Source organism: Propithecus coquereli, unplaced genomic scaffold (assembly GCF_000956105.1).
Source record: "Propithecus coquereli isolate 6110/MARCELLA unplaced genomic scaffold, Pcoq_1.0 Scaffold170, whole genome shotgun sequence".
Classification (NCBI taxonomy): domain Eukaryota; kingdom Metazoa; phylum Chordata; class Mammalia; order Primates; family Indriidae; genus Propithecus; species Propithecus coquereli.
In genome coordinates, this window is record NW_012141636.1 from 6,409,097 (window position 1) to 6,425,056 (window position 15,960).

Genomic DNA, 15,960 nt, shown 5'->3' on the forward strand with positions numbered 1-15,960 from the left:
AAAAGAAAAGAAAAGAAAAGAAAAGAAAACCAAGCTAAGTCCATCAATTGCCTCCGCTGATTGCCTAGAGGCAATCGACAGGCTGCATCACAGACTGGGAACTCAAGCTCACTGGTGGTCTCACTGAGTTGAGGAGACAAAGAATGGAGTTCATGGAGGCCAAAACACTAGAATTTGTGGAGTAGAATACGGAAGGGAAGGGGGATCCACAGAGAGCAGCTCTAGAGATCTGTAGAGGAGTATCCTCAAGTCTTTGGCAGATTAATGATCTGCTCATGTAAGAAAGAAAACTATATGAATGTGGGTAAAGAATCAATAGACCAAACAAAAACCAGAGTTTACACAGGACTGCAAATAATTTATATTCCTAGAAACTGGAATGGCAAGACCTATAATATAGCGGGGGAATGGGTAGTGTTCTTAGAAAGATATCACTTTATTTGAAAGTTGTAGAGGAGATGTTGGTAAAATTAGCCTTAGACTGAAAGCTGCTCTGGAACTGCACTAACAAATCTTAATAGAAAACCTTGGAAAGACCAAACTGAACCTAAGTAACCTAATTGCATGCCAGAGCAAGTCTAACACTATGGAAAGGAATAAATCAAAATTTGGCGTCTAATATCTAAACTTAGAAACGTACAGCATTCAATCAAAAACTACCAGAAATGCAAAGAGCAAGACAATATGAACTATAGTCAGGAGTGCTATTGGCTGAATAGTGTCCCTCTCAAATTTATATGTTGAAGCCCTAATCCCCACTACCTCAGAATGTGACTAGATTTGGAACCAGTGCCTTTTCTAACAAGTTTTCAATTAATGCTGGTCCAAGGAATGCGGTTTGGGAACCAATGGCCAAAAGCATTTACTAAAAGGGCACACACAAATAATACAGAGGTATGGCAAATACGCTAATATTGGAGAAAAAAATACAATCATAAAAAAAATTCAGTTAATCCAAAGGAGTGTAGAAAATGAAAGAAAAAAAAACCACAAAGAACAAATAAGTAGAAAGCAACAGTAAATTGCTAGATTTAATCTCAACCATATTTTATTAAATTAATGTAAACGGTCTAAACACTACAGCTAAAAAAGCTTCAATATACATGAAGTAAAAACTGATAGAACTACAAAGACAGATAAATCCAGAATTATAGTTGATTTCAACATTCCTCTCTCAGTAATTGATACAACAAATAGACAGAAATTCAGTAAGTGTATTGAACACTTGAACATCACTATCAACCAACTGGAACTAATTGACATTTATAGAATGCTCTACCCAATAATTATGGAATATTTTAACAAAATCTTTTCACTTGCTTGTGGAAAATTCAGCAAGATTGATCATATTCTGGGCAATAAAACAGGTATCAATAAATTTTAACTAATTAAAATCACAAGGAGTATATTTTTAGATCAAATTCCAGTTGAACTAGAAATCAAGAACAAAAATATATGTGGAAAATTCTTACATATTTGGAAATTAAACAACATACTTTTTTTAGAGAAAAAGACATACAAATTTATTTTACATGTATACATGTATACATGGGAATCTCAAGAATGAAGATTCAACTCCCCAATGAGATTTGGAAGCTTATATGCCTTTCTGGTAAAATGGGTTTTGTGAGGGGGGAAAAGAAGAATCCTTAAAACAATATACTTCTAAATAACCCATGGGTCAAAGAAAAAAAATAACATGGGAAACTAAAAATACTTTTAACTGGATAAAAATGAAAACAAAACATACCACAATTTGTAAGATGTAGCTAAAGTAGAGTTTAGAGGAAAATTTGTAGTATTAAACACCTTTATTAGAAAATAAAGGTCTAAAATCAATGAAGTAAGATTCTACTTTAAAAAATTAGTAAAAGAAGAAATAATGGAATCCAAAATGAGCAGAAGGAATAAAATAAGGAAGAAATATGAAAATAAATGATCTTATACTTAATAAAATTTGAATTACTACTAAAACCATAGTGTGACTCTCATTAAAATGAGAAGAGAATGAGTCATTTGTTTCTTCACACAAATTCTCTGTCAACATTGCATTATGGCAATAAGATATCATTATTTTCTTGCTTGCCTTTGACAGGGCAATTATAGAGTTATTTCTGCAAGTTTTCCAAATTTTCTAAAGGCATCTTTTAAATACTTGATAAGCAAACCATTATTTTGAAAGCACCAAGGATATCATGTAGTTTTTGTTTTGTTCTTACATTTTCATTACAATTGTTAACTAGTTTAACACTATGATATCTTTTCTTTGTGTGACTTGAGGAGTTTCCAATGTCACTTTCACTAACTTAACAAAATCCTAAAACTTTTTCCAAGATATACAATTATTCTTTGCAATGCACTTGTGCTAAGTTTGCATTAGATTGCTGCAATCTAACAATTATCTGGAGATTTTTCTACAAAAACTTTGATGAGATGGGTGGAGACAGGCTCAGAGATAAGCAGAAAATGATGTTTGGGGGTTGATGCTGGCAACTAGCTTGACAAATGTTCGATATATTTGTGTATATTTTCCTAGTCTATCAATATTTGCTTTTCCAGTAGATTTGAAGTGTGGGATCTCATATAATGAGAATTTATTCTCTCCATTTGATCTTATTCACTCTTTGTATTACAGATCCAGAAGATTTGAGTGACTTGACCCACGGACATAAGAGCCAATGTGAGAGGGACCAAACCTAGGTATTCTTAATTTGCATTGTTTTGAAAACACTACAAGCCAGCAAAATAAAGATACAGTCTGAATTTCACCCAATCCCAGAGTACTAATTCTCTACTAAAAAGGCCACATAAAGTTCAACCTTTCTTTCTCCCTTTGCATAATGCTTAAACTTAACAGCTTCAAATATGATATACCTTTTTTATAATAAACAGGAAACTAAATTTGGGTTAGATGTAATAAATTTCTGGCAAATTATTACATATTAAATGGTTTACAAAGTAATATTCAGAATATCTCTTTGTGTTTTTGAAAAATTATTTATTGCTGCTTTTAGTATTTTATAGTTAACATTCTGCTGCAACATACATAGTGAACATAAGAATTGTTTGCAACATCCCCCCTCACCTCCCCCCAGGAGGGACATAGTAAAATAAGATTGCCACTTTTTTTTATATGGGACAAGCTGAAAATGCCCTGCTGAAAGCACAATGAACATTCAGTAAGAAGGTATGTGTTCATGTCTGAATTTTGACTCATTAACCATAGCTTTTGATAAATCATTATATTTTGGGGTACTAGCTTCTTCATTTCTAAAATAGTGAAGGTAGAGTGACTTAAAAGCTCCTTCACTCTTCATGATCATGTCATACCATTACATAATTCATTTTCTGAATTTAAAAATGCCATGAATGAAAGCATCCACTCTTAAATACCTGTGGAAGATAAATTGATTCAACCTTTTGGTTTTAGTAGGGCAGAACCTAAACACACATATCCTTTGAGACAGCAATTACACTTCAAAGATCCCAATCTACTGCAATACTCTTATGGAAAAAGTACGTACAAAGATAATTACTACAATACTCTTTGTATAGTAAAGAACTAGAGGTAAACTAAATATCCATAATTAGGGTAGTAATGGTCGTGGTAACCACAATTCCAAATTCCAGAATACTGTGAGATAGAAATTATCCATGATCAATATATGAGTTCATCATTAAAGAGTTGAAGAATTATATACTATAGATTCGATTTTTGTTTAGAAATGAAGGTTTACATTTTAAATATATGTGTATATATGCATATGTGCATACATATATGTATATAAAATACATGTACATGCTTCCATATACTTTTATAAATACATACACATACACAAACTTATAAAAGCTTCTGTAAGTATATAAAACAAAGAGTTACCAATCATCACTTCTGGGCCCAGGAGTGTTTAATCCAATTTAAATTTGTATTCTACTACTATACTAAACGAATGCCTACTGGTTTAATACATAACCACTTTCTCAAAACTAAAAAGTGTTGCCCAATATACAGTATTAAAAAATGGTTTAATTTATATGCCTCTCTTCCCTATTTTTATCTCTATATGTTCTTTCAGCAATTTATGCACATGAGGTTAACCAAAATGCTACATCTTAAAAGAAACCTTCCATTCATTTTGTGCTTTTTTTCCAGTTAATGAGACCTTAAAATGTTGATTCATTCTTTTCCTAAGTATGCTATTTAAAAGTCCTTTAAAAAAATAATGCATTTCAAGTGCCTGCCCCAGAGTAAATTACATGAAGTGAGAGTGTTGTACAAAATGTCAACAGCAGATGGTGCACATTTGCTCTTCTTAAATGACCTTTACTGTCTCCAGAAAAAGAACAAACTACCAACACAAACACAAAATTGCTCTGAAACATGAACAGTGTAACAAATGAGAATCCTTAGCTAGCTGAAGGAACCAACAATCCCAATCTATTTTCCTGTAAATGATGTTCTGTTGTTTTGGGATTTGGTTTCAGAATTGAGCAAAAGAAACTATCAGAGTTTTTAGCAATATACTATGAAAACCAATAAAAAATTCTTATTAAAGGTCAGTAAATTCCATTAAATAGAAACATGTCTGTGGTGCATAGCAAGAGCCAGGTGAGTCTGAAAAAATTATAACATCTAAAATGGGTGATACTGGAGAAAGATGGGAAAGGAATTGGGTTGATATACATATTTTTTTCTAAAGTTCATCTTTAACTAGCACCCTGAATATTACAAATGACCACTACTTTGTAAATAATGCTTCCCTCTTTATCTCAAAACTACTTCATTAAGGAAAGGAAATATTACAGAAGTGGCTTCAAACATGGCTGTAATCTAAACCCCATGGGTAACTTTATTCATTTTTAAATTTTGCTTCTCAGGCTCCATTCCATAATTTCTAAAACAAAATCTTTGCAGGTGGAATCAGGGGGCATCTTGAATCAGTGAATCTTTCAATAAATAATATTTATTCATGAATTCATAAATGTGGTTTTTAAATAAAACCTATTTAAGCTGGTCCATGCATTTATAATCAAATATCCTTTGATGTTTATCAAATATATTTTTACAATTAGGCAATGATCAACTATATGCTAATAATTGTAATGATAACTCAAGCCAGAAGTAAACATTAACACTGGAATCTTGTGTTCACAGAAAATTTTGAAAATGAAATATATTTTTTGAAACTTGTTACATTCTTTTTGCAGAAGTATTATTAGTTTAGCAATAAAAGTATAAGTAATTCAAACATAGAAATATATTGAATTTTGATAAAATTCTATGGGTTAGTGGAATAGAAATTTAAGTTCAAGGAAAAAAAGAATGACATACTAATAAAATTTCCCACTGCTAAATGAAGAGCTTGTTTGTGTATATTTATAATCAATGAGGTTGGTACCGTGTAGCCAAGATATTTATAGTCTAGTATATATAAACTAATTAATAAATAAAGGAGTTACTTTAATTGTAAAATGTTGACATCTGCAATATGTTAGAAATTATATCTTTCTCAACTACTTAAACTTATAATGAAACAATTTAGAAGTAAACTTAAAAATATGTGAGTGAGTATATAGTTTTTAAAATCCTTTTAGAATTCTTATACATCATTGCTCTGCACTATGGTGAGTTTACAGAGGATAAAGGGGCTGGCTGGTCTGTGCCTTAAAGTGAACGCTTTTCCTTTAATAGTTATTTCTTCAGATCACAGACACATAGTCCATAAGATGAATATTTTCTATAAAATTATAGTTTCAAAAAAATTATGTGTGGAAATATTTCTGGTTTAATGACTGTATATTACAATGAAGAGTTTTTTTTTTTTTTAAAGATATTCATTCTGGTAAAAGGCACAGTGATTTGATTTTTAAATCCATTCATTGTTAGAACTATTTGTGAAGTTCCCTTGTTTGCCAACATGATTTTTGAAAACCTTTTCCCATGATCACCTGATATATGCTGTGGGAATAAATACAATTTTTGATATGAGTTTACACAAATTTATAAGCCTAGTTCATAAATACATTATAGACCAATTCTAAGCCAAATTTTAATTATTTTGGATTATAATAACCTGCCTTGCTTTCTCCTTTTATAGTGATAGAGTGTTTAAGTGACTTTGTAATTTGTAAACCCACTGCTAATTCATCTTTTAAAACTTCATGTAATGATCTGGAAATATTTTCATTTAATCATTAACCACATGTCAAATTTTTTCAGATACAGTATCCTTACCCTCTGTTACATTTTGCTATTTCATCAAACAGAAGTTTCCACCGAGGACGTCCAATATAAAGTCTTGAATTCAGTGCATGGTATTTTTCTCCAATTATCTTCTAAGAAAAAGAAAGCACTATATTATTCACAGATTTGGATAAATAACTCATTTCTTTAACAGCATTTCTTCTGGTTTTGTGGTTTCCTACCAAATCGCTGTGACATAAAGAATATAAGTGTCAAACGGCAACCTAGTAAGAACAATCATTTAGACATATCATTTCCTTCCTTTTTTCCTTTAAAATGTGTTATCTTCTTGAATGCCATTCTTACAAATGGCTGATTTTCCTAGACTTCGCTTAGTTGCTTCATTTTTGAAAAACTACAATGTAAGACAAAGAATGCATTCTGATTGCTCACTCTCAGAAAGGCTCAGCACATATATTTCATTGAAGTATTTTTGTACCACAAATAGAGTTGTCATATTTGGCTCATTATATGAATAAGATATTATAAATTGTCATCATAAATTTGGGGAAATGATTTTAGGTAAGACAGCCCAAGACAGCAGAGCTATTAATACAAACTTGGACCTATCAACAAATGGCTATTATAGGGCTGGTGTCTGCAGCTAAGAGAACATTAGAAGAGCGATATGGCTGAATAGAAATCTCCAGCGATTGACCCTCTGTATGAACTCCTAATTCAACAACTATCCACACAAGCAAGCACCTTCAGAAGAACCAAAAATCAGGTGAATGATAATATTACTTGGTTTTAACATTATATCAAGGAAAGAGGCACTGAAGAGGGCAGAAAGACAATCTTGCATTGTCTACATGACCACTTTCCCATTCCCAGCAGTGCTGCACCAGCACGCCCAGTGGAGAAAGAATCTGTGTGCCCAGGGTAGGGAGACTGAAGTGATCGTGGGGCTTTGAATTAAAACTCAGGGCCACCCTGGCACAGGGAAACACAGCACAGGAAAGATTTCTGCCAGTGCCCGTGGTAAGAGCATTTAGACCAACCCAGCCAGAGGGAAATCCTCCACCCAGAAACCTGAGTTCTGCCTAGCCCCACCACCAGCTGAAAAAAACTGGACTGGAGCCTGGAACAAATTTGTAAGGCAGTAAAGCCACAGAGGCTGCAGGCCTTGGGCAATTCCTGTGGTTGTGCTGGCTCAGAGCCAGAGGACCTGGGGTGCATATGACCAGTGAAACACCAGTGGCGGTCGCCTGTGTCACCACCCCTCTCCTCCTAAATACAGGCAGTGCAGCTCAGGGAGTTTCTTCCACTTGGGGAAAAGAAAGGGAAGAGTTCAGAGGACTTTGTTTTGCAACTGGCATACCAGCTCTGCCATAGTAAAATAAAGTACCAAGTAGACTCCTGAAGCCATAGAGTCCAGGCCTTAGTTCCTGGATGGCATTTCTAGACCCATTCTGGCCCAGAAGAAAATATGCTGCTCTTAAGGGAAGGACTCAGTCCTGACAAGATTCACCACCTGCTCATTAAACAGGCCTTTGGGCTTTGAATAAACATCAGAGGTAGCCAGGAAGCAGTCACCATGGGCTTTGAGTGAGATTGGGCTGGTTTCAGGTGTGTCCACAATGGAGTACTCATGTCACTCCTCCCGCAACTCCAGTAGCCCAGTACAAAGAGTGAGGAAAGAGAGTGAAAGACTTTGCATGGCAATCCATGGAATTCTCTCATATCTTACCCTACCTAGTCCACCAAGGTGGTACCACCAGGAGCCTGTGAGAATCACAGCATTACTGTGTTTAGAGCACCTCCAGTGCTGATATGGCTGCAATGACCAAAGACTTAGATCACAGCATTCAATTCCCTCTGAATATCTGGAAAGCCTTCTCAAGAAGGACTGGTTCAAACTAGCCCGGACTACAAAGATTAAAATAAAGACCTAATTCTTCAATGCCTAGACATTGACAAACATCCACAGGCATCAAGAACATCCAGGAAAACATAATCTCACCAAAAGAACTAAATAAGCATACCAGTGACAAATACTAGAGTGACAGAGACGTGTGACCTTTCAGACAAAGTAGCTGTCCTGAAAAAGCTCAAAGCTTCCAGACATCAAGGAGAAAGGATTCAGAAGGGTAGCAGAGAAATTTAACAGAGATTGAAATAATTAAAAAGAAAGCAGAAATTCTGGAGCTAAAAATTCAATTGACAAACTAAGATATGCAGCAGAGTCTCTCAACAGCAGAATTGATCAAGCAGAGGAAAGAATTAGCTTGATGACAGGCTCTTTAAAAATATTCAGTCAGAAGAGGAAAATGAAAAGAGAATAAAAAACAATGAAGCACACTTACCAGATATAGAAATAGCCTTAAAGGGGCAAATCTAAGAGTTATTGGCCTTAAATAGGAGATAGAGAGAGAGATTGGGATAGAAAGTTTATTCAAAAAATAGGAATAGAGAACTTTCCAACCCTAGAGAAAGATATCAATATTCAGGTACAAGAAGGTCATAGAACACCAAGCAGATTTAAGCTAAATCAGACTCTGAAGGCACTTAATAATCAAGCACCCAACAGTCATGGGTAAAGAAAATATCCTGAAGAAAACAAGAAAAAAGAAAAAAAATAACATATAAAGGAGCTCCAGCATGTCTGGCAGCAGACTTCTCAGTGAAAGCTTATAGGCCAGGAGAGAGTGGCATGACATATTCAAAGTGCTGATGGAAAATAATCTTAACCCTAGAATATTATATCCTGCAAAAATATCCTTCAAACATTCAGGAGAAATAAAGACTTTTCCAGGTAAACAAAATCTGAGGGATTTCATCAACATCCTACAAGAAATGCTAAGAGGAGCATTTCAATATGAAAGAAAAGTACATTAATGAACAAAAAGAAACCATCTGAAGGTATAGAATATATAGGTAACAGTAAGTACATATACACAGAATACGCTAATACTGTAATTGCAGTGTATAAATCACTTATATCTTGAGTAAAAAGACTAAAAGACAAACTTATCAAATATAATAACTACAACAACTTTTTGAGATCTAGATAGTAAAAAAAGATATTAATGGAAACAACAAAAAGTTAAAAAGTGGGGGGGATAGAGTTAAAGTGTAGAATTTCTTTTATATATCCTTTGTTTGCTTATTTGTTTGTAAGAAGAGTTAAGTTATCATATGTTTAAGTAATTGGTTGTAAAATGTTTTTTGCAAGCCCCATGGTGACCTCAAATAAAAAAAACCTACAACAGGTACACAAAAAATAAAGAGCAAGAAATTGAAACACTACCCAAGAAAATTATTTTTAACAAAGGAATACAGAAAGAAAGAGAAAAAGAAACAGATCACAAAACAACAAGAAATCAAATAACAGCATGGCAGTAGTAAGTCCTTACCTATCAATAATAACATTGAATGTGAATGAACTAAACTCTCCGATCAAAAAACATAGAGTGCCTGGATAGATTAAAAAAAAAAAAAAAAACCTACCTATAGATTGTCTGCAAGAAACCCACTTCACCTATAAAGACACATATAAACTGAAAATAAAGGGATGGAAAGGGATGCAAGGATGGTTCAACATAAGCAAATCAATCAATGTGATACATCATATCAACAAAACAAAGGACAAAACCATATGATCATTTCAATTGATGCTGAAAAAGCCTTAAAATTCAACATCTCTTCATGATAAAAATTCTCAAAAAAACTGGGTGTAGAAAAAACTTGCCTTAACGTGATAAAAGCCATATGTCAGACCCACAGCTAGTACTATACTGAATGGGGAAAAATTGAAAGCCTTTCCTCTAAGATCTGGAAAAAGACAAGGATGGCCACTATCACCGGTGTTATTCAACATAGTACTAGAAGTTCTAGCTAGAGCAATCAGACAAGAGAAAGAAATAAAGGGCATCCAAATTGGAATGGAAGAAGTTAATTATCCTTGTTTGCAGATGATATGATCTTATACCTAGAGAAATGTAAAGACTCAATTCAAAAACTATTAGAACTGATAAACAAATTCAGTAAAGTTTCAGCATACAAAATCAACATACTTAAATCGGTAGCATTTCTATATGCCAACAGTAAACAATCCAAAAAAGAAACCAAGAAAGAAATCCCATTTACAAAGCTACAAATAAAATACCTCAGAATAAACATAATCAAAGAAGTGAGAGATCTCTATGATGAAAACTATAAAACATTGATGAAAGTAGTTGAAGAAGACACCAACAAATGGAAATACAGCTCATGTTCATGGATTGGAAGAATTAATATTGTTAAAATGTCCACATTTTCCAAAGAAATCTACAGATTCAATGTAATCCCCATCAAAATACCTATGACATTCTTCACAGAAATAGAAAAGATAGTACTAAAATTTATATGGAACCAAAAAAGACCCAGAATAGCCAAAGTCATCCTGAGCAAGAAGAACAAAACTGGAGGAACCACATTATCTGACTTCAAATTATAATGTACTACAGAGCTATAGTAACCAAAACAGCATGGTATTGGCATAAAAACAGACACATAGACCAACGGAACAGAATAGAGAATCCAGAAATAAATCCACACATCTATAGTGAACTTATCTTTGACAAAGGTGCCAAGGACTTACAATGGGGAAAGGACAGTCTCTTCAATAAATCGTGCTGGGAAAACTGGATATCCATATGCAGAAGAATGAAACTAGAACATTATCTCTGGCAATATACAAAAATCAAATCAAAATGGATTAAGGACTTAAATCTAAGACCTGAAACTATGAAACTACTAAGAGAAAAACAGTGAGGAAATGCTTTAGGACATTTCCTAAATGTCCTAAAGTCTGGGTGAGGACTTCTTGAGTAATACCCCCGAAGCACAGGCAACCAAAGCAAAATTGGACAAATAGGATCACATCAAGCTAAAAAGCTTATGCACAGGAAACAAAACAATCAATAAAGAGACAATCTGTATGGGAGAAAATATTTGCAAACCACCCATCTGACAAGGGATTAATAACTAGAATATGTAAGGAGCTCCGACAACTTGACAGGAAGAAATCAAATAACCTGACTAAAAATGGACAAAGGATTTCAATAGATATTTCTCAAAAGAAGACATACAAATGGCCAACAGGTATATGAAAAAATGGTGAAAATCATTAGTCATTAGAGAAATGCAAATCAAAATTACAGTGAGATATTATCTCACCCCAGTTAAAATGGCTTTTATCAAAAAGAAAGGCAATAATGAATGATGGCAACAAAGTGGAGAAAGGGGAAACCTTGTACACTGTTGGTGGGAATGTAAATTAGTGCAACCACTATGGAGAACAGTATTGAGGGTCCTTAAAAAACTAAAAATAGAACTACCATATGACCCAGCAATCCCACTGCTGGGTGTATATCCAAAGGATGGGAATTCAGTATATTGCAAAGATATCTGCACCCCCATGTTATTGCAACACTATTCACAATAGCCAAGATATGATATCAACCTAAGTGTTCATCAACGAATGAATGATAAAGAAATTGTGCTACATATACACCATGAAATAATATATAGCAATGAAAAGAATGAAATCCTGCCATTTGCAATAACACGGATGGAACTGTAGAACATTATGTTCAGTGAAATAAGTCAAGCACAGAAAGATGAATCTCACATGTTCTCACTCATATGTGGGAGCTAAATATTAAAAAAAGTTGCCCTCATGGAGGCAGAGAGTAGAATAATGGTTACCAAAAGTTAGGAGGGGTAATGAGGAGGGGGCATAAAGTGGGGATGGTTAATGGGTGCAAAAATATAGTTAGATAGTTTAGACAGAATGAACAATATTTGATAGCACAACAATGTGACTATAATCAACAATAAGTTTGAGTATACTTTAAAGTAACTAAAATAGTGGAATTGGAATATTCCTAACTCAAAGAAATGTAAAATGCCGGAGGTGATGGATACCCCAATTAGTCTGATTTGATTAATTCACATTGTATGCCTGTATCAAAACATCACATATACCCTATAATAATATGCAACTATTATGTACCCATATTAATTAAAAATGAAAATTTTTTCAAAAGAAGATAAATTACTTTAAATTTTGAAAAAAAAGAAAAAAAGAACATTAAATCATTAGATCTGAATTGACGGTGAAGAGTCAGAGTGAAGTGAGAAGAGAGAAGAAAGTGTCTAAGTCCCAGGCAGACGAACTGAGAGCCAAATGTAAATGATGCTCCACACCTTAATTACAGGAATATCATCAGGAAAAATAACAGTGACTTGCTTCATGAAAGTAGTAAATTGAAATATTTTTTACATACCAAGTAGGGTAGAAATCTGACTAAAAAACCAGGGTTAGATTAGTTCTGAGGTAACTGACAAACATTCATATTTTGTATTAATAGTCAAAGTATTGTGAAAATGTATGATGGAAAATACTAAATTTAAATTTGCAAAATCATTCGCACCCAGATTTATAAATCTATCCAGTTCGTAGATGTTGTCTCTAAATATTAGTTTCTTCATCTGTAAAACGGGGATAGTAATATTATCTACTTCTTGAATCTGTTGGAGTTATATGAGATAATGTATGTGAAAGTCTTGACACAGTGCCTAGCACAGTAAATAAACAATTTAGTTTCCCTTGGAGGGAAATAAGCTGAGTTGTATAAGAACTCATCTCTCTCCACATAAAACCTCCTCTTGATGTAAAAAAATCACAAGGCTGTTCACGTGTAGCCTTATTTTTTAGAGGCAGAGAATTCGAGGCAATAGGGAAAAGGAGAGAGATGGACTTAAAAGATCTGCTCTAGCCCCCTGTGAGAAGGACAAATGAAAGGCATATTATGGTTGACTTCAAGGATAAGCCATGACTTTTCTGGACACATTCCAAAAGAGGCCTTCCTCTAGGAAACTTGTTTAAACCACCTGAAGAATTTTTTTTTTTCCAGAGTAAATCTTCTATTATTAAGAGGCTTGTTTAATTTACAATAACATCCAACCACATACCTGTATCCCATCTGTTTGACTGAGGTACAGCTGGATGTTGACGTAGTCAGGTCTGTTCTCATGCCAAAACTGAGAGGACATAAACATGAATAGATTTACTAAAATTTTTTCTGTCTCAAAGTTTTCTGACTTGGAAAAAAAAATCTTTCTGTATACTTAGATTTTTCTAACATATTTTATTCTAGAATTTAACACATCTTCGCTTAATACAGTCAATATCTATAAGCAAATGAATACACACACACATACACACACGCATATATAATGACAGATTCTGACATTAATAACCTGCCCTACTGGCATAAATTAAATATGATGGTGGGTGGTGGAAAGGAATAATTCTGTGTTATCTTTATATATACAAAAAATCTAGCACACTAAATACTATACTAAACTAATATTCCCCTAAGTCCTTCCCAAATATTCTTTATTTTATTCCCTAAGAGTCCTTAAATTTTACCTAGGAGTTCACTCATCATGAACATAATTTTCTTTAAAAAAAAAGACAATAGTGATATAGGCTATGTATGCTAGCAAATGCAAAACCAAACAAATAACAAAAACAAACAATAGACACTTTTTCTTGTTCCTGCCTTCCTCTTACTCAGCACTGGTTTCCCTTGTATAAAAATGTATGTGGCAAGAAATATACCTGGCAAAAATAAACAGTCTGGAAAAAGTATGGAACAATAAATCCCCATTTCCCCCTTCCCCCAGGTTCTTGCAACCACCATTCTACTTTCTAAGCACCTTTCACCTATCAAAAAAATCAATTCACAGTGGATAAGAGACTTAAACCTAAGGCATGAAACTATAAGAATTCTAGAAGAAAATTCTAGAGGAAAAACTCTTATAGACATTGGCCTAGGCAGAGATTTTATGAAGAAGACCCCAAAGGCAATCACAGCAACAACAAAAATAAATACATGGGACCTGATCAAATTAAAAAGCTGCACAGCCAAGGAAACTATCATGAGAGCAAACAGACAACCTACAGAATGGGAGAAAATATTCACATGTTACACATCCGATAAAGGGCTGATAACTAGAATCTATATAGAACTCAGGAAAATCAGCATGAAAAAATCAAACAACCCTATCAAAAAGTGGGCAAAGGACATGAACAGAAACTTTTCAAAAGACGACAGACTAATGATCAACAAACACATGAAAAAAATGCTCAACGTCTCTAATCATCAGGGAAATGCAAATCAAAACCACAATGAGATATCACTTATCTCCAGTGAGACTGGCTTTTATCAAAAAGTCCCAAAAAAATAAATGTTGGCATGGATGCGGAGAGATAGGAACACTCATACACTGCTTGTGGGCCTGCAAACTAGTATAACCTCTGTGGAAAGTAATATGGAGATACCTCAAAGAGCTACAAGTAGAACTACCATTTGATCCAGCAATCCCATTACTGGGCATCTACCCAAAAGAATAAAAGACATTCTATAAAAAAGACATCTGCACTAGAATGTTTATAGCAGCACAATTCACAATTGCAAAGATGTGGAAATAACCCATGTACCCATCAATACATGAGTGGATTAATAAAATGTGATATATATATACCATAGAGTTCTATTCAGCCACAGAAAACAATGGTGATCTAGCACATCTTGTATTATCTTGGATAGGGCTGGATAGGGCATTCTATTTAGTGAAGTATCACAAGAATGGAAAAACAAGCACCACATGTACTCACCATCAAATTGGCATTAACTGATCAATACTTAAGTGCACATATAGTAGTAACATTCATTGGGTGTCAGGCAGATGGGAGGGGGAGGAGGGGATGGGTATATACACATCTAATGGGTGTGGTGCGCATCCTCCGGGGGATGGACACGCTTGAAGCTCTGACTCAGGTGGGGAAAAGGCAATATATGTAACCTAAACATTTGTACCCTCGTCATATGCTGAAATAAAAAAAAAATTAAAAAAAATAAAACGGTAGTTTAATTTGTAATGTATCTCCTATGAGTGGAATCATACAATATTTTACCTTTTGTGTCTGGCTTATTTCACTTAGCATAATGTCAACGTTCACCCATGTTGTAGCATGTGTCATAATTTCCTTCCTTTTAAGGCTGAATAGTATTCCATTTTATGTGTATGACACATTTTGTTTATCCATTCATCTATGGATATTCATCGATGAATATTTGGGTTGTTTCCATCTTTTGGCTATTGTGAATAGTGCTTCTATGAACATTGGTGTACAAATATCTGTTTGATTCCCTGCTTTCAATTATTCTAGGTATATATCTAGAATGATTTTTTTTTTTTTTTTTTTGCATAAAGTCCAAGGCCTTATGTAATCTACCTCTTCCTAGAAAGCACCCATGCCACCTCTCTAATTGCCTCTCCTACCATTCTTTCTCCTGCTTACTTTGCTCCATCCACACAGACCTCCTTCCTCTTCTTCCAACACAGCAAGCATACTATTGCATTGGGGTCCTTGCTTGTGAAGTTAGGTTCTTTCACCTTGAAATTTTTATCCAAAATACGTGTCTAGTCTGCTCATTCACTTTACTCAATTCTCTCCTCCAACAGCATTTTGTTTGGTGGGGTTCAAGAACAATATAAATTACCATGCGCTCTACTGTTTATGTTGCTTCACCCCTACTTTCCTCTTCTTTGTTCTAATTGATTGGAATCTAATATTCAGGCATGCTATGTGTTTATTGGTTTGTTGTCTATCTCCCCCACTTAAAATGTAAACTACATGAGATCAGAAATTTGGTTTT

General features: G+C 34.1%; 1 protein-coding gene across 1 annotated transcript in view; it reads right to left on the minus strand.

Moving 5' to 3' along the window:
- Positions 1-15,960, minus strand: part of NOX4 (NADPH oxidase 4) — a 172,074-nt gene that overhangs the window by 1,571 nt on the left and 154,543 nt on the right. Inside the window, exons 15-17 of the mRNA XM_012641783.1 lie at positions 14,156-14,171; positions 13,205-13,329; positions 6,236-6,336 (exon numbers count right to left, since the gene is read on the minus strand). Coding sequence (XP_012497237.1) covers positions 6,236-6,336; positions 13,205-13,329; positions 14,156-14,171 — 242 coding nt within the window. The remainder of the gene's footprint in view (positions 1-6,235; positions 6,337-13,204; positions 13,330-14,155; positions 14,172-15,960) is intronic.